Below are 25,047 nucleotides of genomic sequence, written 5' to 3' on the forward strand. Positions count from 1 at the left end.
ATAAATTGCTAGAAAGGGCCTGGCGGAAAAATTATAGTGAAGCAGACAAGGAAAGATATAGATACAGCATCACTATGTATAAACAGCTGTTAGTGGAAGTAAAAAATAAGTTTTAAAATAGCCCTGGCCGAGTCCAATTCAAAGGAACTTTTTAGCATTATAAAAAAACTATCTACTCCTACTGCTCCAAGGAGCTAAAGCAATCCATTATTTTGCGAAAAAATTGCAGACTTTTTTAAACAAAGTTGAAATGATATTTTCTTCCTTCACTGAAGATAATAAAAAGGCACAGTCCGACTTGAATATGAATGGATCAGGTAGTAATGATTCCTCACTGGTGTTTAATCAATTTATACCATTGGAGGCATCCGACACAACTAAGGTCTTGACCTTGGTTCGCTCGGGAGCCCAGAGTGATCCTTGTCCTGCCTGGGTCATTCAACAAATACCTGAAGTGATAGGAATGGCCTTGACCCCCTTGTTAAATGCTATTTTGGCATCAGGCATATTCCCAAAAATCTGGAAGAAAGCATCTGTTCTTCCACTTTTGAAGAAACAGAATTTGGATCCTAAAGAACCCAACAACTACAGGCCAATCTCACGGCTCCCTTTTCCTGCTAAAATCTTGGAAAAGGTGATGAACATCCAGCTCAGTGCCTTTCTCCCTCGCACGAATTCTCTGGATCCATCGCAATATGGGTTCAGAGCAGATCACAGCACCGAACTGGCTTTGCTGAAATCGACCGAGGAAATTAGGGAGGCCGTAGATGGAGGAGGTAGTGCGGTATTAATTTTATTGGATCTGTCCGCGGCCTTTGACAAGGTACATCATAAATTATTGATGGACCGGATGTCTGAGATGGGTGTCAAAGGCCTGGCATGGAAACTTCTACAATCTTTCCTAGCGGACAGATCTCAAACTGTGGATCTGGATGGCAATTCATCTAGACCATTTACACTGCCATGTGGGGTGCCACAGGGCTCCGCTCTTAGCCCAACGCTTTTTAATATATATGTGGCACCATTAGCAGGAGTTATTAGATCCTTTGGCTTCCAGCTCACCTCCTACGCCGACGACACACAAATAGTGTTGTCGCTGACGAGGGGAGGTGAGAAAGAAGTTGGAGACCACTTTCATGAATGCATGAGCGCAATATCCTGTTGGATGTCCTCCAATTGTTTGAAGCTTAATTCTAACAAGACTGAGGTCTTCAAGTTTGGGAATAACCCATTGGTGTGGACTCCAGACTGGTGGCCGAAAGACCTGGGTGACTGTCCTGTACCCGTTAGGGAGGCCAAAAACCTAAGGATATTAGTAGATAACAAACTCACCATGGGTTACCAAGTAAGTATGGTGACCTCAGCTTGTTTTATGATTCTTAGAATCATAAGGAAAATTAAGATCTTCCTGACTGAGAGCAATCTTAAGACAGTAGTCATGGCCCTTGTAACATCGCGTTTGGGCTATTGTAATAGCCTATACCTGAACATACAAAAACAACATATGTATAGGCTTCAACTGGTCCAAAACGCAGAGGCCAGGCTACTGTCCGGAACACCCAAATTTGTTTCTGTGAGAGGAGAACTTAAGAAATTACATTGGCTTCCGATAAAACAGAGGGCTTGCTTTAAAGCACTTTGTTTTGTTTTTAAAGCCATTAATGGAATCGGTTCAGAATTTCTTAAGCAAAAGTTCCGTTTGTATGTTCGGGCAGAGCATTACGTTCCACCAGTGCTAACCGAGTGCAAGTCCCCATGTCAAAAAAAGTTAATTGGGGGGGCAGGAGCTTCACTCTTTGTGCCTCGAGAGCGTGGAATGAGCTGCCCCTGCTTCTTAAGACTGCTCCGCATCTTTTGTCATTTAGGAAGGGTCTGAAGACTTGGCTCTTCTCGAAGTAAGATTAACTCTCAGTTTTGTCAGGTAACCAGTACTTAGCGCCAGGACACCCAAGGGTAATTGCGCGCTCTATAAGTGCAAATAACATAACATAACAATCCGGAGTCACAAGAATTACTTGGGCCTTGATCTTCTTTACAACTCTGGGCAGGAATGGTTTCAGTGGAAAGGCGTACAGGAGGCCTCGGTTCCACTTGAGACGAAATGCATCTCTGACCGAGAGCCACCTTGGACAGGCCAGAACGCAGAAGTGCTGACATATTGCGTTCCCTGCAGTGGCGAACTGATCTGACAAAGGAACTACCTATTCTCTGAATAGACCGTGAATCACCTCTGGATGGGGCAGCCATTCATGATTTGAGAGGCATCGAAAGCTGAGCATGTCTGCTCTGCTCTTTGAAAATTCTTATCTCTGGTTCACTTTATAGGATTTTTTGTTAATTTGGCGTCATTTTGTTGATTAAAATATTCACTATTTTTATAAATCTGAGAGGGATTTTTATTGTATTGTCTTTTTTGACATTTAACTGTTTTGGTACTGGTAACAAGTTACTTACCTCCAGTAATGCCTTATCTGGTAGAGACTCTATCTAACCGTAGATTCCTTACCTTAGAATTTCCCCAGGTGTCAGACTGGATCCAGACATTTTTGCACAATCCCCAGGTGGCATGGTTTGGCTCCACATGGCGTTGTTGGGTTCTCAGCACCGGACGAGACGTGTGCGGTGCCTATATAGGCCCCACCTCAGTTTTCACTGCTTTTCAGCACTAGAAGCATGGAGCCAAGCTGAGGAAATATGATTAGTGTGCGACTTGAGGTCGTGAAGGACCTCTCCAATTGTAAATGACATACAGTTGGCAGAACTTAGAGGATGGGAGAGTCGGTAAGGAATCCGCAGGTAGATGTAGTCTCTACCAGATAAGGCATTACTGAACGAAAGTAACTTGTTCATCTGATAGAGACTTCTAGCCGAAGATTTCGTTCTCCAGAAAAATACCCAAGCAATATCTCCCTGGAGGTGGGTTTATGGACTCTATTACACTAGGAAGTCCTGTAGGACCGAATGGGCAAAATGTCCATCATGAAGGACCTGACTGTCAACGCAGCAGTGTTTGGAAAACCTGTGCAGCAATAGCCACGCGGCTGCCTAACATGTATCCAGACCTGTGAACCCTCTCGCCAATGCAGTGGTCGCAGCTTTAGTTCTGATAGAATGAGCTCTTAAGCCCTTAGGGGGCTACTTTTTAGCCATTGCATAGCACCATCCCTATGAAGATGATAATTTCCTGAATTGCTTTGCCTTTCCTCACAAACATAAATCCAACAAAGAGTTGAGCATCCCCCCAGAAATCTTTGGTGCGATTAATATTAAAATATAAAAATACAATGCTCTTTTCGGGTCCAGAGAGTGGTGTCTCTCCTATTCCTTGGTAGGATGAAAGGGCGAAAAAAGTAGGCAGAGTATTAGGCTGTCTGAAGTGAAAATGTGCAATTAGATTTTGCAAAGAGGATGCCCGGGTTCTAATAATAAGCTTGTCTGGGAAGAAGGAAGTGTACGGGGCTTATTGTATAGCACTTGCAATTCGCTAACCCTCCTGGCAGATGTGATTGCTACAAGGAAGACAGTATTGATAGACAGCAGTCTTAGAGGGCAGCTCTGCATCGGCTCAAAAGGTGAGCACATGAGGAAGATGAGGACTAAAATTAGGTCCTAATGGGTCATAATGAAGGGCGTAGGAGGAAACCTGGTAAATCTTTAACGAAACGAGTCCGGAATGTGGAAATAGCTGAAAAGTACCCCTAACCGTGCCCAAAGCAAAACCTTGCTGAGCTAGGGGTAGAACAAACAGAAGAATTTCAGACAAGGGTGCAGGCAAAGGATCAACAGATTTGGATACACACCAAGTCACAAATTTGTCAGATCACCAAGCGTAAATTGTTTTCGTGGTGGGGTGCCTAGCTGCCAAGATGACATAACACACTTCGGGAGGGAGGTCAAACACTCCCAACTGTTGCCGCTCAATCTCCATGCATGTAGGCGGGGAGTGTACAGATTTGGCAACAGAAATCTGCCCTGCTTCTGCAATAGGAGATCCTCCCGAAGAGGCAGCCTGATTAGAGGACAGATGCTCATGCGCAGGAGATTGGGATACCAAACTCTCCTTGCCCAGTCTGGGCCACTAAGATAACTTGGGCCTGGATGCTCTTGATCTTCTTAGGAATTTTGGACAGGAATGGAATCAGCGAGAAGGCATACAATTGTCTTGGGTGCCACTAAATACAAAACGCGTCTCCGTTAAGAGCTGCATTGGAAACTCCAGCGTGCAGAAGTGCTGACATTGCGCATTCTCAGCAGTGGCAAATATATCTAATGAAGATTCTCCCCAATCTATGAAGAGACCTTGCACTAACTCTGCAAGGAAACACCATTGGTGATCTGCAAGGCATAAATGGTTGAATTCATCTGCTCTGGTGTTCAGAGAACCTGCCAGTAATGAACCACCAGAAAAATGTCCTGATGTTTCAGCCATGTCCAGAGGCACAGGGCCTCCTGACACAGGTTTCACGACCAAGTTTCACGACCCGATCCCACACTGCTTGCTGCAATACCATAGGGCAGAGATGTTGTCTGTCTCAGTTTCAAAACGTTGATGGGGAACTGAGACTCTGCCAGACACCAGAGTCCTCTGATCTCCACTTCTCCCAGACGGCCACCCCAACCCAGAAATGATGCATCGGTCAGCACTGTGAGCTCTGGGTGAGGCCCCAGTCGCTGTCAGTGAGCCACCAATGGAGAGCTATTGAGTTCCCCTCAATATCTGAACCAGATCAGAGAGATTTCCCTAATGCTGTGCCCACTGGGTCTTCAAATCCCATTGCAGCGCCCACATGTGCCAATGGGAATGAATTTCCAACAGGATGTAGGAGGCGATGAGGCCCAGCAGCCTCAGAGTCAGTCTCACTGAAATCTAGGATAGAGGCTGGAATATCGAAATCATAGCCTGAATACCCTGGACTCACTGTTCCAAAGAATAAGCCAGAAACTGCATCTAGAACAGCTCAGATGAATGGAAGCGTCAGATGGGACTTTGGCATGTTTACAGTGAACCCCAGTGAATGCAGGTTTGCCCTAATCTGGAGGTAGGAGACAACTGCCTGAGCGATCCCACTTTTAACAGCCATTTGCGAAGTAGGGGAAAACTGGCACTCCTGACCTCCACAGACATTCTGTAACCAACACCATCACTTTGGTGAACACCTGAGGGCGGTATTAACGCCAAAGGACAGCACAGCGAACCAATAGTGCTCTTGGCCTACCGTGAACCGCAGGTACTATCTGTGGGAAAAAAGGATGGGGATATGGGGTAAACCTCATGCAAGTCCAACTCTACCATCCAGTCTCCATGGTAAAGGGCAGATAGAACCTGAGCCAAGGTGAGCATCATGAACTTTTCCTTCTTCAGGAAGTAGTTGTGGGGGCGTGATATGAAACAGAGGCATGCATCCTTCTTCGGCATCAGAAAGTAGTGGGTATAGCAACCATGACCTGCTTCTGATGCGGGTACCCTCTCGATGGCTCCTTCGGCCAGAACAGATAGCACATCCTGTTGCAAGATCCTCCATCAGCCGATTGGAGGATTGTGGCAAAGGTGGCAGGATCTGTTGGAATGGGAGGGCATAGCCTCACTGGACGATTTGAACCACCCACTTTTCTGAAGTTATGTTCTGCCATTCGTGCAGGTGGTACCGAATTCTGCCACCAATGGGGTGCCCATTATGGAACAAGAGCAAACGAAAGAGGCTTTTGAGTTGTGATTGACGGGGACTGATTGAGATGACCTCTGGTCTGTGTGAACCCCATCCGCGGCCACGGAAGGACTGTGCCTGCTAGCCATGGTGGTTAGGGAGAAATTAATGTTGCAGATAGCCCCTACCGTAGCCATGAGAGGGGCAGAAGGTAGAGGGCAGTTCTTTTGGAGTTATAGTGAGCCCCAATGACCTACTGTCCTTAAATATTTGCAGAGGTGAATCTGCCTTGTCAATGACGAGGCGAGTCCCATTAAAGGGCATGTCCATAAGCGAGGTCTAGACATCCCCCAAAAAGCCAGCATTTCTCAGCCAGGCGGTGTCAAAGCAATGGCTCTGCCCAGCGATTCAGACCTTCGCTGCATCTCTCCTGTCAGCTATAGCTTGGGAAAGTATGGCCTGGGCCTCATCCAGGACCACAGCAGCACATGTGCAATCTCTATCAAAGGTATCCAGCCTCTTGAGTTTCCTATGTGGTAGGGAACACACCAGAATTTATCTGGGAAGTTGGGGTCTGGGCCACCATGCACTCAGAGGTGGGGTGCTGGGAGAGGAAGCCTGGGTCCACGGGAGTGGGTGATGGCGGCAAGTGATGGTGCTGTGTGCAGGTGCCTATGGAGGGCTTGGCCCAGATCCTGAGCAGGACATCCATGAGGGCTTTGTTCAACACCTATGTCAAGACCTCAACCATGGGCAATGTCAGATCTAGGACCTCAACCGCCCTCAAGACAACAATCGCGAAAGAAGCCCCCTTCCTCAGTAGCCACTGTGGTGGGATAAAGGTAGGCCAGCATCTGCTGAGGTGTCCAAATCACTGGCGTCAGCGAAATCCTCATACCAGGTATCATCAGCCATGGGCTCTGCTTGAGGGTTGGAATAGTCATAGGATCCTCAGATCCACTCCATTTGTGTTCCTCAGTGGGCCCTTCAGGGATATAAGACTCTATCTCTGATTTAGGTCATGTGGCGCTGCAGCCAACATTGTGCAATGCCCGTTTGGCTCCCTGTCAGAGTTGGGAATCAAGATGGGGTAGGCAGCACCTGGAAAGGTCCATGAAGAAGGTCGCGAAGCCGCAGCCATGGCCGATCCAGATTCACCAATGGATCCTTAGGGGCCGACTGGTACTGAGAGAGGACCCGCTGGCAGAGTTCCAGTCTAAGACCCTTCTCAACCCAAGAGGCCAAAGGTGCTCCAGAGGGGTTCGGCTGTCCAAAAACGAGGCTCAGGGCCTCATAAAATTCACGAAGTTGGTTGGGATTCGTCTCCAGCAATCTTTGGGAAACGCAGGATGGACCCGGTGTCAAACACCGGCAGCACAAGAACAACCTATGAGCAGGTCCTGCATTTGTGGTGTCGTCCACTCACATTGTTCAAAAAGTGTCAGCGATGCAGAGAAGTCAAAGAGCACTTCGAATTCCTTGACTTCTTCTTATGGAACTTTGCAGAACAAGTCCTGAAGCACAATGAGGATGGTCGTAAGTGACTTCAGGAGCAGTTTTAGGACCTTCCACACAAACAGGACCTGGAGTCGCGTGGAGTCACATAGCAAGCAGTCAAGAGCTTCATGACCCATTCTTGGAGGGCCTTGGAGTTCATTGTCTGACACTTCGCACAAGAACCAGAGTCATGGTCCCTCTCCAGACAACACAGACACACCAAGTAGGGGGTCCGCACCTGCCAATGATAGGCTCCACAAGGCTCCAACCTGGTAGACTTCTTTGGGGACATACCGAAAAAAGGCACACTAGTTGTCAACAACATTTTGAAAAAATCCATTCACAAAAGACTGATGGGAGCTTGCCCAGATCCGCGCTGATGGCATGGAAAAGGAGGAACTGAGGCCAGCCTGCTGAAGTGACTCCTATATAGGCACCAAGCATGTTACTTCCGGCGGGGAAGGTGCCATGAGGAGCCAAACGATACCACCTACCGGTGGAGATGGGGATTGCTTAAAAATTTCCAGATCCAGTTTGACAAGTGGGGAATATTCTAAGGTAAGGAATCTGCGGCTATGCTTTACACAGTTTCTTCAGTTAAGCCTGTCTGCTCTGTGCCATAGCTACAATGGGTTGAGCTCAGGTTTAAATTACTGAAGTCTTTATCGAACCTAACAAGAATTGTGGCATTATTTCTTGTGATGAAGTAACACCCACCCAAACTAATAATCCACTTTCTCACACTATAGATAGCTTTGTAGGACATTACCATCGCCTTGAAGATGTTTCTGCTTGATTGTGCCACGTCAAAACTGCCACTCTCCGAGACAGAGCCTTCTGCTTCACAGCACACACAAACTGGAACTTTGCCCTACAACCTGAAAGTACATTTGAATTCTTCCACATGTGTTTAAAAACAAGGCTTTGCCAACTAACATAGCTTTTGCTGATTGCTCTGGCTACCTGAGCAGCCTTGTACAGCTCTAGTGACTTAATTGCTAGTTTAGGGGATTTCTGCATGATAATTTTTTAAGTGTTTTAATTTATTTTCCAATGTTAAGTTTTAGGGAGCACCAAGAAGCTTTGCATCACTGTGCTTTATAAATAAATGTTAACATAACACAAAAACAATAGGCTGGGTGATGCCAGCATCATGATTTTAAAAGGTGCTTTTAATTGATAGGGTTATTATTTGCAAACGTCCTTCAACAAGTAATACATCTACAATTGTCACTTTATTGTGAACCAAGTACCACATTGTAGCGCGTGACTCTCTCAGGGCAGTAAAGCAGAGCAGTCCAAGGCCTAGCCTACTCAAGGGAGGTAGTGTGGGCTAGTAACCCTACCTCGCAGCTACACAAAAACACTCATATTATGGTTTTGTTAGTGCTTTTTGTTTTACAGAGGAAAATTACTTTTATTACACAAACACTACTAAATATTATGCATTAAATCACAAATATATACATTCAGGTACATGGAATTACCTTTGGTGACCCCCTCATGTCACATTACATATGAAATGCAAAATATCAAGGTAAGGGGGACGGGGTCATTATCATTAAGGTAGGGCAACTGGGTTTGTCAGGGTATCAGCACAGCAGTAAAAGCATCCATGTGTCATGTTTTAACACAGCATTACCATTAGAATCAATTAGCACAGTACCAATAGCCAGTTAATCTTTATAAGTTAGTTGAACATTTCAATTCAAAACAGCTTGGGCGATCTGCTAAGTCTCTTAGGCCCCAGTTGTTACCTGGCCTGACTGGCTTTTCACCAGCATCAAAAGACTGCAATCCTCTCTAGGGTTGCATTCACCAGGGGACATACTACTACTAACTGCGCTGGGGCAGCACCGCCCTCCAGCTCAATCTCGAGGCCAAAGGTTGGCACCCTGCTACCCACCAGCAAAGAGTGAAGCAAGAGCGCAAACCATAGCCCCAAAGATAAAGCAGCGCCTACTTGGAGGCACAAGCATCCGACTGCCTATGGAGTTAATTCACAGATCGAGATTGCAATTATCAATGTGTCAGGAAGTGACAGGACGTGACAAAAATAGACAAGACTAGGCCAAATCAGCACCACAAAGCAGAAATGTGGCGATTTAATCCCCTCATGGGCATTATGGGGCCTCTTGAAGCCCAGTTGATGAATATTTTATGACCTGGTTAGCCCACTGTTCTCTTTTCACTTTTGCAGCCTTGCGTTACATACTTTGTGTTTGTTCTTGGGGTGCCAGTCTCACTCTGGACACTCACAAGTGGAAAAGGACGTTTGGAGCCATGGGGGGAGCCCATGTGGCCTCAGGCTGCTTCCTGCACATGCAAAGACCATGTGCCCTGCACAGGAACTGGTATATTTTCTGCTGTTTCCACTGCAGCAAGCTTTCCGTCTGTTCCTGCTGGTAGGCAAAAGGTGTGATATGTCCCCTACCCGCAGGAGCGCAAGCAGGGAATGGAGAGCCTGGCCCGACTCCCTTTGACACAGGCATAAGAAGCAGGCACTGCCCCCTGCCTGTTTCTCACACTTAGTCACAGGAGAGTGAGTTTCTGTGACATCCATGATGGTGCCAGGCCCTCGAGGATGGTTTCTCCAGGGCCAAAAGATCCTCTGGGATGGAGGTCCCTTGCATACCCCCTCTCAACTCAAAACAAATACATGGTTTTTTGTCGACACTCAGGGCATTGGCCCTCCTAGGGTGAGTTTAGGAAACGAGGGTGAGTGCTACATGCTCACTTATCTGTTTTATTCTATGGAGGAAATGGGCAGAACTGATTTGCTACAATGTTCCCTTCTCATCCCTCTTATACACATGCAATAGAAAGATTTTAAGAAAAACTCTAAGATCAGATGAACCACATACAGAAATATGCCCCTATGACCATAGGACATAATGGAAGTTACATTTCGGCAGACAGCATAGCCGTCACCGTTGTAACAGAGTAACCAGTCTGCCAAGATCTAAACCAGGTCTGCGTGATTCAAATCTACATTTCACATCTCTGTGAATGAGATAAATTCTGTCAACAGGGGCTACATTTTCAATGCTTTTGTATTAACGCACAAGTTACTACTTGTGTAACGATATATCTGTAAGAGACATTAGTTAGTGATAGATTCCTTACCTTAGAATATCCCCAGGCGTCAGACAGGATCCGGAAATGTTTGCGTAGCAGTACCCTTGCGCGTCGGTAGGCGTCGTCTGCGGCTCCACCTCCGTCGTCGTGGGCGCCGTGATGATGTCGTCGGAGTACTTAGACGCCGCCTCCGCGTGCTGAAGTCAGTTCTTAGACACAGCTTTTCCGCGCCAGAAACGAAGAGCTATGCTAAAAATCAACACTGGTGCCTTGAAACTAGGGCCCTGAAAGGGGATGACCTTAACCCTAGATATCGGTTCGCAGAACGGGGAGGATGGGTGGGTCGGTAAGGAATCTATCACTAACTAATGTCTCTTACAGATATATCGTTACAAAGTAGTAACTTGTGCATCTGAAAGAGACACGTTAGTGATAGATTCCTTACCTTAGAATAGATATCCCAGCAATACCAACCCCGGTGGTGGGTCTGCGAACCAATAATCACACCAGAAAGTCCTGGAGGACGGAATGGCCAAAGAAGCCATCCCTCCGGACTTGGCTGTCCAGGCAATAGTGTCTTGCAAACGTGTGCAGCGAGGCCCACGTAGCAGCCTGGCAAATGTCCTGCAAGGGCAGTCCTCGGCCCAAGGCAGTTGTAGTCGCTGTGGCCCGAGTGGAATGAGCCCTCAGCCCAGCAGGGGGTTCCTTCTTAGCCAAGGAGTAACACGCCTGGATACACAAGATGATCCACCGTGAGATGGTCCGCTTGTGCACCGCTTTACCCTCCTTAGCGCCCACGTAACCAACAAAGAGTTGGTCATCCACCCGGAACTGGCGTGTGCTGTCCAAATAGAACGAGAGCGCACGTTTTGGGAGCCTCTCTTCCTCTCTCGAGGGATGCGGAGGCGGAAAGAAGGTGGGCAAGGTGATGGACTGCCCGATGTGGAAGGCCGTGACAACCTTGGGCAGGAAAGAGGGCCTTGTCCGCAACACAACCTTGTCCGGATGGACTGAAAGGAAAGGAGGTTTACAGGATAGAGCCTGGAGCTCACTCACTCTCCTGGCAGAGGTGATGGCTACCAGGAAGGCAGTCTTCAAGGTAAGAAGGCGAAGAGTACAGTTGTGAAGTGGCTCGAAGGGAGCGCACATCAGAAAAGTAAGAACCAAGTTCAAGTCCCACTGAGGCATCACAAAGGGCACAGGAGGGAAAGTATGCGTGATGCCTTTCAAGAATCGATTACCAATAGGGGACTTGAACAAAGAAGGTTGATCAGGCAGCCTCAAAAAGGCTGAAAGAGCAGAAAGGTAGCCCTTGATAGTGCCCAGAGCAGGGCCCTGCTGGGCAAGAGAAGGAAGAAAGAGAAGACCCTCAGAAAGAGGGGCAGAGAGAGGATCCACAGCCTTTGCTGTGCACCATGCCACAAATCTGTTCCACCTGCAGGCGTATACCGACTTTGTGGAGGGACGCCTGGCTGCCAAAATGATGTTACAGACTTCAGAAGGCAAGTCAAATGGCCTCAACTGTCGCCGCTCAATCTCCAAGGATGGAGGTGGAGACTGGACAGGTTCGGGTGGAGGACCGTCCCCTGCTGCTGCGACAGAAGGTCCTCCTGAAGAGGCAGACGAACCGGGGGATCGACTGACATACTGAGTAGCTCGGGATACCAGTACCTTCGTGCCCAGTCCAGAGCCACAAGGATGACTTGTGCCCGGTCGCGCCTGATTTTCTTCAGCACTCTGGGCAGAAGTGGTATAGGCGGAAAGGCGTACAACAGACCGCAACTCCACTCGCGACGAAAAGCGTCTCCGAGCGAGTGCCGCCTTGGAAATTCCAACACGCAGAACTGATGACATTGCACATTCTCTTCGGTGGCGAATAGATCTAACCAAGGCTCTCCCCACTGCAGAAAGAGGCCTTGCGCCACGTCCGAGTTCAGACGCCATTCGTGATCCATCATGCACCGACGGCTGAGTTCGTCCGCCCTGGCGTTCAGAGAACCTGCCAGGTGTTGAACCACCAGGGTCACGCCCTGATGTTCCAGCTATTGCCAGAAGCGCAGAGCCTCCTGGCAGAGGTTCCACGACCCCACCCCGCCCTGTTTGTTGCAGTACCACATGGCGGTGGTGTTGTCCGTGAACACCTGCACTACACTCCCTCGGACAGAGGGGAGGAATGCTTTCAGTGCTAGACGAATCGCCCGCAGCTCCAAAAGGTTGACATGGAGCCGGGACTCCGCCGGGGACCAGAGGCCTCTGATCTCCGCCTCTCCCATGTGGCCTCCCTAGCCCTGGAGGGACGCGTCCGTCACAACTACGTGCTCCGGTTGGGGAAGGGAGAGGGATCTGCCGCTGACCCAATCGTGGTCCGTGAGCCACCACTGCAGCTGTCTCGCAGTGCCCTCCGAGATCAGGACATGGTCGGATAGGTTGCCCTGATGCTGGGCCCACTGAAACTTCAGGTCCCACTGCAGAGCCCGCATCCGCCACCTGGCGTGATGCACCAGAAGGATGCAGGAGGCCATCAGCCCCAGAAGCCGCAGCGTCAACCTGACTGAAACTCGGGATAAAGGCTGAAAGATTGGAATCAGAGCCTGTATATCCCGAACCCGCTGTTCGGGTGGGTAAACCCGAAACTGCGCCGAGTCGAGAACCGCTCCGATGAAAAGGAGCTTCTGAGAGGGACACAGGTGTGACTTCGGCACATTGATGGAGAACCCCAGCTGGTGCAAGAGGTCTGCCGTCGTCTGGGGGTGGCTGACGACTGTCTGGGGTGAGCCCGCCTTCAACAACCAGTCATCGAGGTAGGGGAAGACAAACCCCTAACCTGCGCAGATGAGCTGCGACCACCGCCATCACCTTCGTGAACACCCGTGGGGCGCTGGGAAGGCCGAAGGGGAGCACGGTAAACTGAAAGTGCTCGTGGCCTACCGTGAACCGCAGGTAGCGCCGGTGGGCCGGCAGGACGGGGATGTGGAAATAAGCGTCCTGCAAGTCCAACGCTACCATCCAGTCTCCTGGGTCCAGGGCAGCTAAGACCTGAGCCAGAGTCAGCATTTTGAACTTCTCCTTTCTGAGGAAGCTGTTGACGTTCCGTAGGTCCAAGATAGGGCGTAGGCCCCCTTTGCCCTTCTTGGGTACCAGAAAGTAGTGGGAGTAACAACCACACCCTACTTCTGGTCCAGGAACGCGCTCGATGGCCCCCTTGGACAAGAGGGCCGAAACTTCCTCCTGGAGAAGCCGCAAATGATCCCCCGACACGCGGTGGTGTTGCGGTGGCATGGCTTAAGGGGTCGTCTCGAAGGGGAGGGAGTAGCCCCTTCGGACGATCTGCAGCACCCACCTGTCCGAAGTGACAGTGCGCCAGTGAGAGTGGTGATGGCGAACCCTGCCCCCCACTGGCGTCACATGGGCCGAAAAGCACGGACTAGGAGGGTTTTGAGGCAGATGCTGAGGGGGAGGGTGTGGACTGGCCTCGCTGTTGTCCCCGACCGCCTCCACGGCAATTTCCACGGCCGCCACCGCGCTGGACGTTAGTCTGCGGCGTGTGGCTGGCAGCACGTGTGGGGGCGCCCCTTCCGTGGCCACGAAAGGAGCGAAAGGCACCCGTTTGCTGGCGCGGGGCCGAGAGGCCCAAGGACTTGGCCGTAGCCCTGGAGTCCATAAAGCGCTCAAGCGCATGGTCTGCCTTGTCGCCAAAAAGGCAACGGCCATCAAACAGCATGTCCATCAGTGGGTTTTGGACATCAGCCGAAAAGTTGGCAGACCTCAACCAGGTGTGGTGTCTGACCGCCACCGTCGTTGCCATCGCTCTACCTAGTGAGTCGGTGGTATCCAGCCCACACCGGATAGAATATTTGGCTGCATCCCGGCCCTCCACAAGGGCTTGGCCGAGTTTGGCCTGTACCTCCAACGGACACTCTGGCAGCACTTCCGCAAACGTATCCCACAGAGAGTGGGTGTAGCGGCCCAAGAGGCATGCGGTGTTGGAAGACCACAGTCCCAGACTAAGGGAGGAGAAGATCTTTTTACCGTACTGCTCGTACCTCTTGGATTCCCTGTCCAGCGGAGCCGACGGGAATGCGGTCTGGGAATTTGAGGCCTGGATGACCAGGCTCTCGGGGGTGGGGTGGGTGGACAGGAAACATGGGTCGCCCGGGGCCGGGCGGTGGCGTCTGGCCAGGTTCCTATCTACGGGCGAACCCGTAGCGGGCCTGGACCAAGTGCCCAAAAGAACGTCGGTCAAGGCCTCATTAAAGGGCAGCAGAGGCTCGGCCGAGCTTGACTGCGGTTTAAGGACCGCAGTGAGGAGGTTAGTCCTCACGGCCGCGACGGGGAGCTCAAGGCCCAAGGCCTTGGCTGTCCTCATCAGCACCACACTGTAGGTTGCCCCCTCCTCCGAAGCCACGGTAGGAGGTGAGACAAAACCAGTGTCCGGGGAGGTGCCCAGACCACTGGCATCCCCAAGTCCACCTGTCCAGTCCTCTTGAGACTGACACTCTCTGGTCAGAGGGTCCTCAGACCCCTCCCAATACTCCTTATCACCCATCTCCTGATAATCAGGGTTGTCAATGGATGGGGACGGCTCATAGAAGGAAAACTCCTCAAGCGGCGTCGAAAGCAGCGCCCAGCGGCGCCCAGCGGCGCCCAGCGGCGCCCAGCGGCGTCGCTCCGACGCCGGAACCAGGTCGAGGGAGGCATCGGGGACGGCGCCGCCCGAGGACGGCGCCGGAGGTGACACTTGACGGACCGACGCCGGGGGGGGGGCCGTATGGTCCACCGGCGACGACCCAGATCCCGATGCGGATCCAGTAGGTTCCTGCGGCGCCGGGCCCGAAGGCGCCGGCGGCGTCGGGACTGCGGGGCCCTGCGGCGTCGGGCCCTGCGGCTCCGGCGGCGTCGGGGCCGAGGCACCCGACGGCGTCAGGGCCGAAGCCCCCGACCCGCTAGGGGCCCCAGACGGGTCCGCTGGGCCCGGAGGCGCCGCGGAGCCCGACGGAGGAGAGAGAGACCTCATGGCCATGAGGAGGCGCTCGATCTCCTCCGGCGTCGCGTCTCGCCCAGGGACCGGAGGGTGTGGAGCTGGACGCGGCGCCCGCGACTCCAACGGAGCCGCGTGGGTGGTGTCACCTGAACCCCCGGCCGCGTCGCGCGAGCGTCGGGGGGAGTCAGAAGAGCGATGACGCCTCTTTGACTTCTTGTGTTTCTTACCTGACGACGACTTCGACCCAGAGGAGTGGTGCCGACTCTCGGAGCTGTGGTGGCTCCGACAACACGACCTGTCCCTCGACCTCCCGTGGGACCGGGACCACTCGCGGCGCGGTGCCGACTGCCGGACTTCGAGTCACCTGCGGGACCGCTCCCCCCTGGCTTTCGAAGATAGGGCCCGGCAGTCGGGGCAGGTCTTGTCGTTGTGGTCGACGCCTAGACAGAGTAGACACCGGCGGTGAGGATCCGTGACCGACATCATGCGGTCGCAATCCTAGCAGTGCTTAAATCCAGGCATCCCTATGGCACCGATCGGAGTCGTTCGACTTCGAAAAGATGATCAAAATGATCCAAAAAAGTTAGTCAAAAAGTGACGAGAAGTACTGCTTTTTCCAGATCTGCGCTTGCTGGCACGGAAAAAAGAAGAACGGACGTCAGCACGCGGAGGCATCGTCTAAGTACTCCGACGACGTCATCACTGCGCCCACGACGCCGACGACGGACGCGGAGCCGCAGACGCCGCCTACCGACGGGCAAGGGTACTACTACGCAAACATTTCCGGATCCAGTCTGACGCCTGGGGATATTCTAAGGTAAGGAATCTATCACTAACGTGTCTCTTTCAGATATTTTTTTTAAGTAATTTTATACCAATATTTTGCAGACGCAGCTTGCTCTAGTTGAAGGAAACTTGCACTGCGGCCTGCACTACCTGGGTTAATAAGTGTCTGTGTTAATCATTCCCAGCTGCTCTCTGTTCTGCTTAAGGGAAGCTGGCACTGACGTTGCCTGATCTATAACTATCTTGTCTATATGTTAATTGGGTGTCTTGGACTATTGTTCTTCTGTGATGTGCTTGGTTTATGCGAGGACAAGTTGCATTCCTGATGCTCGTGAAAAAGGTATGCTTGCACTGCTCATGCTCACGTGTTACCAGTTGTGTGTGAAAGCAAATTTTACACCACTGATGAGCCCTAGTCCCACCTGTACTGACTGTGTTATAAAAGTGTGCACTGCTGATGCCCTATGATTTCTAATCCGAGGAGGGCCTGCATTTCTTTCTTCACGTAGTGTCAACAGAGAGAAGCAGGCACCGACTGTGGAAGCAGGGGCAGCCTTTGCTGAGCCAAACTATTACTTAATTGACAGTGTACTATTACTTTAAGCAGTGTCTTGTTCCTGCCACACTTATTCCTGGACTACACATCCATCAGCATTCCATAAAAATCACAAGTGCTTCCAGTACATTATTTGTCCACCCGGTGCTTTTCCTCTTTATCCATATGCATATTAGTGAGCCTCTTTAAACAGCTTGCACTGTACACCTCGAACGAACACAGCTGTGAACTACCATCTTTCCATTTACTGTGTACCAATATATTTGTTGTATCGCTTTGTGTCTGTATACATCCTGCCTGTGATTGCATATATACCCCTTTGAATTGTCTGTGGGTCTGCTATTCCCAAAAGGTTTTCTTAGCATTTCTCCATAAGCTATAAAAAAGGAAAGACCTATAGACTTTTTCAGTGCTTTCAAAGTTTTAAAGAATTTGAAACAGTTACAATAAACTGTTTCAATACATCTTTTCAGTGCTGTTATCATCCCAGAGTAGGACTTCAGTGAGGAGTTGCACTATTGCTAAAAACCTCTTAAGATATTACTAACCTTTTCACAAATGCAGATCCAGAGCGCTTACTAAATACTGCTTTTCAGCATTGTGGGCACCCAGATAGTCCCCTAACATAGTGACTCCTTGAAATCCCCTGGGCACAGAATTACTGGCAGGCAGGTGGTGTGGCGGTCCCATGGCGTTGCCATTAAAAACAGCTGAGCAATGAGACCCCACTACAAGGTTCCTGCACGGCATGAACTCTAAAGTCCATGCCATGCAGGAACCTCTGTGCATGTGCACAGGGGGCGCATGTTATGCCCCCCTGTGTGCATGTACTAGGCGTTGAGGCACAGAGGGGCTCAGTAGGGCCCCCTCTGTTTCCTCTCTGCCAGTGTTTTCATGTCAGTGAACCGCCATGAAAACCCTGGCAGAGAGCAAACTCATAATATGCTTGGCGGGACTGTGGTGGTCCCGGGAAGCATATTGAGGCCTCTGACCACCGCTCCTACGCCTGTGATGGCGGTTACCTGGCAGAGCTGACGGTCCGACTGCCCGGTTCGTAATCGGGCAGACGGACTGCTGGTGCAGCAGTGGCTGGATCTGCCACCGCCACCCCACCACGACTCTGGCAGTCCTCAAACAGCCAGACCCGTAAATAGGGCCCTTAGTCTGCCATTCTAACATACTTTTGTCTGCACAATTTTGAGATCACCACCGCCCTAGTGGAGATCTCTGTACCTTGACAGGAACCACCATCAAGACGGTTCCTGTTAAGGCACTAAAAAGTTTGATGGATGACTGTCATCCACTAACTATCACCAAGTTTCTGTTTTTCAAGAACATACTCCGAAGTGGGAGTTTGTTATTGAAAAACAAAAAAATCATGACGCCCATGCTCAAGATTTGTTCCTGCCTGTGGGGTTCATTATTTGTTTTGTTCTAGCCCTCTGTAACAGACCGATAAAAAAAAGGGCATTACACCGTCAATCCTAAATAGCGTTGCAGTATAATGCTCTTCCTCTGACAGACCCTACTCAGTTGGAGGAAGCTGTCCATCGACTGAGCCAACTGGTGCTCCGTCGAAGGAGAGCTGCTGATCCTACAAACACAAATAGGGTAGGGAGACCATCAGTTTTGTGGATGGGCACTCCGCTGCATTTGTGATGGATCCCAAATCAATTCCTTTAGATCCAAGCACCTTCCAATTCATGGGATGTGTCCCAAAAATCGATTTTGTTTGCAACAGTGCTAATGCTGAGGGAAGTAATGGACGATTGTATGTCGTTACTACGAATTCCGTTGCAACGTATGCCTTTTCCACGCATGCATTACAACGGAATTTGTTTTCCACGCATCACCTTTACCACGAATTTTCCTTTACCACGCATAGATTTACAACGATTTTCGTTGTAAATTTATGCATGGTGAGGGCATACTCGTTTTAAAGGTTATACCTCTCCCGTTACATGACACCGGCCCTCACTCCTTATTATAACCCCTGCCCTTAACCCTTAACCCTTAATCTTTTCTTTTTTTTAAAACTAAAATTCCCCTTACCTTTTTTACTCGTCTCCTCTTCATCTTCGTTTGTTACGTAGGTCACGTCGCTTGTACGTCGTAAAGAGGAAGCGGAAGTTTATTCCAGCTTCCTCTCTTACGACGCTGATTGCTTCGCATTTAAGGTTCGTTTTTTTTGGGGGGGGGACCCCCCTAACCCCCCTTTTTAATCCTACGCTTTATTTTTGGGGGGGAGAACCCCCCATTTTTTTTACATTTACCACACATGCCTTTAATACGTATCTCGTAGTAAAGGTATGCGTGGTAAAGGCTGTCGTTGTAACCACGCATGCGTTGTAATGCATGCGTGGTAAATGTTTTCGTGGAAACGGCTTCGTTGTAATGGCCGTTTCCCGTAATGGACATCTACCAGTACACAGAAGACAACCAATTAAATGTCAGTGGGCCATCTCTGGGTAATGTTAGCCATTGAGGAATTGATTTCTTTAAATCAGGCACTTTTGCTTTAATTTTTCTCTCAAATGTTAAAGTTGTCAGTTTTGATTATTTTTTTTAGATGAACAGTGAACTTTCTGGATCAATTTTTATTTTTGTGATTTTGCCATACTAATCAAACTTTCATTCTGGGATTGTAAAAGTGTTGCTTGTTGCACTCATAAATAGTTTTTCTGGTAATGTCTGTACAGTGCTCTGCTAACTACTGGCACATACTGCTTTGTTAATGTGAAGAAATTAACTGTCTAAATACATGAACAAGACTCCAGTTTACAACACCTTCTTTGCTCTGCAAAAGGACTCAAAACGAGATGTAATTTAAGTGTCTGATATTGTCTTGCATTTACCCTACATAATTTACCATCCTACTGAATCTTACCTCTTTCACAACAGTGTATGCCTTAGCCACACCCTCCCGTAAATCTACTGGCTGATGGGCCAAGCGATGATGAGAAAACCTTTTTGTTCTGCTTGCCTCAATAGGACTCAGACCTGGAGACACCATATCATAAGCTGTTTCTGCAGCCGCCTGTTGTGAATAGCAAAGAAAGGCATAATCAAACTATTTTTAATACAAATATTGGTGCATTAAATATTTTAATTCTAATAAACCATGTTTAAGTTAAAGCAGCATATCTAAAACACTAAATTATAGAAAAGGTATTAAAAGCATAGGTCTCTCAAAGGTACAATGAAGTTCAAGAAGGGTTTCCGAATGTACATTCTGTTTTAAAAATGTACCCCGGTTGTTTTTGTCTTACTTATTTATCAATTATATTGTATAGTGTATCTGTAACAAGGAATACCCTAAATACCCACGAGACTAGGGTCAATATATATTGTCAGAACAGTAGTTATGTGGGACTCATTCAAACCGGAAACCTCGTCTATGCCTTACAGGGATCCACAATCTAATTCCAATTATGATTAATTGAAATGTGAATTTGAATAAAAAGAAGCACAGGAAAACCTTAGTTTCAGTCAAACATGCAATAAATCAGTTCATATGCAGTAAAATGTGACACCAGTGAACATAGTGCAGACGAAGCAGTGCTCAAATTGTGAATGTATTTGCACCACATATAACACAAGACACTGTACAATTCCCAATGATTGCCTTCAAGATATAGCCTACTGGATGAACACAAACAAACTGAAACTTAACGCCAATAAGACAGAAGTAATCTTTTTTGGCAATGGCCCTCCCCCTCCTTCTGATCTTTGGTGGCCGACGGAGATGGGAGAAGCTCCCTCACCCAGCCGGGCGGCAAAAAACCTGGGAAATCAGAGCAAAGAAGTAATAAGGAATATCATACTCCAAAGTTCCAATAAGAAACAATGTACCCTTTTTCATATAATATATAATGATAGAGTCAAAATAAAGGAATTTAAGAGAAGGCCTGTACAGGCTGAACCGGTAGTCACTATTCCGAAGATTTTCAAAATAATTAGAAAGTGCAGGCCCTCTATCTGCAGTTGATGATGTCTTCAAGTGGTCTTTGGATGTATTACTAGTATTGTGAAGGAAAGTATCTTTAATTAAACTTGTGGTATCAATAACAAATATAATTTGTTCTACTAAATGGAATGCGGCATTTGATTCCATTCAGCACAGTAGTTTTAACTGAGTTTGACATATCTGACACTCCTTCTTTGCAGTCAATGGCTAGATAAGCCATCTTGCTTTATTGGAACTTAATCAACCCTGCTAGACCGTTCGCTCACCATAATCTCTCAGGAGTCAATACCATGTAGGTAGGGCATGATCTCACATTGGGAAATTCTTACCAAGGAGGATATGCCACCCTCCTTAGGGTTGCAATATGTCTATTGGTTCGGCAGGGGATTGCTCTCCTAGGACCAAACAGCATCTTATATTCATCCAAAAAGGTCTAATATTGGCAGAGGGACAGAAATGACCCGCTTAAGAAGTTGCTGAAGCCCTCTTTTCCACATTGCCTTTCCTGTGAACTATTGGTGCCCAGTTTGTGACTTTTCAACGCCTTTTGACCCCCCTATAAGTATAGATTTGGAAATAATGGGGAGAGTAGATGGAACGGTGATGTAAAAGTGAAATTATCCTGCAGCAGGTGTTTAGAGACAAGAAGTGTAAGTGAACGAGTGGTGTGTTTGTAGTAAAATGGATGCAATAAGTACCAGAAGTACAGGGTGTGCAGTTGATAAGATATGTGATGCGAAGAGTAAAATTCAGTTCTAATAACTCAGCAATGAGCATAACAATTGTTGCATTAAACAGGATTTACAACAACATATTGTAAGATCTTAATAATAAATACACTAAAATGTGTTAAAATCAAAGCCAGAATTAATCTTAAATCCTTGGTTAAATTCTGGGTTAATATATCTTTTAAAAAATGGAAAGGGCAGGAGGTTTAAGAAAGGGGGGCAGTGCTTAAAACAAGCTTGCCAAACGCCATGTACCACTCAGGGAATACGCTGTGTTTGTTGAATAGACTAAAATACAAGCTAAAAGACAGTGAAATTAACTTGAGAATCAGGAGAAAATACGGTTAAAATATTAGGGGGCTCCATCCCATGTCCCAAATGCACTGAGTTTCTCCGCTCTCTTTTCAAAGAAGACAGACATTGTGATTGGTGTCAAAATGGCTCTAGTGTTTAACCCTTAGTCAATGACACCCATAGGAAAGTGGCTATGTTTGGGGCCAAAGCATGTGCATGAGGTGCAAAAACAGGGTACTGGTGTGCTCGTTGCCAAATGCATAACATAACCTATTCCCAATGTTTTGTCGAGTGTGGGAGGAATTAATGAACAAGTTAGTTACCTTAGGTACTGCCTTATCTGGGAGAGACATGATCTAGCCGCAGATTCCTTACCTTTAAGTTTCCCAGGCGCCAGACTTGATCTGGAAGATTTTTCTTCGAGCAATACCCCTGTGCGCCGGTAGGGTGAGTTGGTCGACTCCACGTGGCGTAGTCGGATGAACAAGTTACTTACCTTCGGTAACAATATATCTGTAAGAGACATACATTAGTTATAAATTCCTTACCTTAAAATTACCCGCAGGCGTCAGACTGAATCCAGAGAATTCTTCTCTTAGCAGTACCCCCGCGCATCGGTAGGTGGCGTCAGTCGACTCCACGTCTGTCGTCGGCGTCGTGGTCGCCGGGATGACATTGCGGTGTCTACTTAGACGTTGCCCCTGCGTGCAGAGGTGAGTTCTGACACCACTTTCTACACCAGAAGGGCAGAGCCATGCAACATACTGACCACTGGTGCACATAACTAGAGCCCTGGAAGGGAGTCCCCAGCCCTCGAAGTCAGTTCGTAGAACAGGGAGGATGGGTGGGGCGGTAAGGAATCTATAACTAATGTATGTCACTTACAGATACATTGTTACCAAAGGTAAGTAACTTGTTCATCTGAAAGAGGCCATTAGTTATAGATTCCTTACCTTAGAATAGATACCCCAGCAATGCCAACGCCGGAGGTGGGTAGTTCACACCAGAAAGTCCAGGAGAACAGAACGACCAAAAAAGCAGTCTCCCCAGACTTGGCTATCCAGGCTAAAATGTTTGGTGAGCGTGTGCAAGGAGGCCCACAAGGCTGCCTGGCAGATGTCAATAATCGGAACTTCAGAGGAGGAGCAACATGGCCGCATAGACACTCGGCTCCGCCGCTCGCCCTCGCCTCCCGCACCATCCTGGCAATGATCCTGCATCTCAGCCGTGGCCCCGCGTAGATGAGCGGATGCGGTGCCCAGCCGTGTAACTCCATAATGAAAACTGCCCCGGACGGCCGAGTAACATCGTCGTGAAGATTCCGGCCTCTACAGTGGGCGAGCCGGGACCTCGCGTGGCACTGTAGCCGCCGTGGAAGTGATCAACATCGGCCCTGGTCGGCCATGTTGGATCGATGACCCGAGCTGAAAATCGTAACGCGTACATCGCCGTGTGTGGATGGGCTCGACACGGCTCTGGACCCCTAAGCTTTGTGACATATGTTTGTGTTGGCGCCTGTGGAGGTGGATATACTGGGGCGCTGTGCGGAGTGAACAACCCGGACTGGCCTTTCTCTGGGGGCTGCTAGTGGGCGACCACGCACCATCTGAGACGGACATTGGAAGGAGAACCCTCGCCTGGTTGCAGCCGGTGAGCAGTGCGCGGCATTGAGCGAGTGTGTGGGCTCGAGTGTTATGACCCATATGCACGCTGTGGCCTGATGTTAATATCCTAGCTGCCTGCTCAGACTGCTCCTTATACTGTTCGGAGGCTCCTCTGAGAGGGGTAGTGCATTGTACATTGGCGAAAGAGGGATGGAACCTACAGTGAGAGATGTCTTCCTGGCCATTACGAACTTGCACTCAGCCCTGAAACGTCGGTGGCTGGTCATAAATGGCTCCCAGGCGATCATTGCTCCTGCCGCAGGATCTACAGAGGCAGATGGACGCAATGTAGATTGGGTGCCCGGCCCTTTCCAGTCGGTTGACGCCGAGGACTCCCTGGGGTGTGCAGATTTGGGTTGTGAGACCAGTGAGCATGGCGGCCGGAGCTGCGTGTCTGCTGCCCTTTTTACCTCCTTGCCAACTGCTCCATCTCCTGAACAAAAGTGCCTCGTTTTTTCGACAACGGACAGTGAACCCTGGAGGAACAGTGCCGCTGTTTTTGCTGAAGGCCCGGGTGGCCACTACTGCGATAGCGGGTCCATCGTATATGCCTGCTCGGGGACTGGGGAACTTGTCTGCTTCTGCTCGGACTGGCCAGGGTTGATCGCTGACTGTTTGCGGCATTTTATGTATAATCCCGGTTACGATGCGGAACATGGCTTTTGATTGTGCCTTTGGGGGGGTTGAGATGAACGTAAATTGATGCTCACTTTCCATCGTGGTGGGCTCACACGCTTTCGGTTTGTGGGGGGGGGGGTGGGAATGGGGCCGGGGATAGGGCCCTCCTCCGGGCTTTTCCATTTTCGGGGTTCTCACTGGGGCGACAGGCATGCCTATGGGAGGGGGTGGGCCGTAGCCCTCTGCTGGTATGTAGGGTGGGGGGTTGGGGGATGGGAAGTGTTTTTTCGTAACTTCTTTGTTTCTATGGCCCTACTTTTCCTTTTCTTCTCTTTTTACTGTATCCTTTTCCCTTATATTTAGTATATTTCTTTCTTAGTCGGGGTAGTGGTTTTAGTTGAGTTGGGAAGACTCCTGTAATGTGTACTTACGTGTATTTTTATTATTATTGCTTCATGAGTATGATGTTGAGTGCTAGTACATTGCTATTGTCGCTTCAAGTCCTGTTTTTGACTTCCCAATTGTGAATCTCTATTGCAGACTATTATCCTGTTTTAAGACTAGCTTAGAGTACGATTTCGCAATATCGCAGGCCATTTGATCCTTCTACCTTATTATAAAATGGGATCCTCTTTATACTGGAACAATGTGGACAGATTTAACTATGAATCCTGATTTAATGTGCTACGCCGGACCAAAGATAACTGTATTAATGTCACTCGCTGCACGAAACTCTGAATCTTTTTGACTTGGTGATTTGCGATTCTTCGATCTGTCCTGCTTTTACCTGTAATGCTGCATGTGAGGTTTTCCAATAAAAATATTTAAAAAAAAATAAAAAAAAAATAATTGGAACTTCACGTCCCAAAGCAGTAGAGGCTGCCGTACCCTGGTAGAATGGGGGCACAGTCCTACTGGAGGTTCCTCTTTCGCCAATGAATAGCAGATTTTAATGCATCATAGAGATGGTGCGTTTTTGGACGGCCCGACCTTTCTTGGCGCCCACATAACCCACGCAGAGTTGATAGTCCCCCCGGAAATCTTTAGTGCAATCAAGGTAGAAGGACAACGCACGCTTTGGTTCCAGGCGGTGGAGTCTCTCCTCTTCTTTGGAAGGGTGCAGAGGAGGGAAGAAGTTGGGCAGAGTAATGGTCAGACCTATGTGGAAAGAGGTAATTACGTTGGGGAGAAAAGAGGGCCTATGCAAAGGACCACTTTGTCCGGATGGGCGAG

At 48.9% G+C, this 25,047-nt stretch overlaps 1 protein-coding gene across 1 annotated transcript in view; it reads right to left on the bottom strand.

Annotated features, from left to right (window-relative positions):
• The window catches only part of ATG2B (autophagy related 2B), a 1,105,913-nt gene that overhangs the window by 26,722 nt on the left and 1,054,144 nt on the right, over positions 1-25,047 (bottom strand). Inside the window, exon 41 of the mRNA XM_078660122.1 lies at positions 19,431-19,580. Within this exon, the coding sequence (XP_078516248.1) occupies positions 19,431-19,580 (150 nt within the window). The remainder of the gene's footprint in view (positions 1-19,430; positions 19,581-25,047) is intronic.

The sequence above is a fragment of the Lissotriton helveticus genome, chromosome 9 (genome assembly GCF_964261635.1).
Source record: "Lissotriton helveticus chromosome 9, aLisHel1.1, whole genome shotgun sequence".
NCBI classification, from domain to species: domain Eukaryota; kingdom Metazoa; phylum Chordata; class Amphibia; order Caudata; family Salamandridae; genus Lissotriton; species Lissotriton helveticus.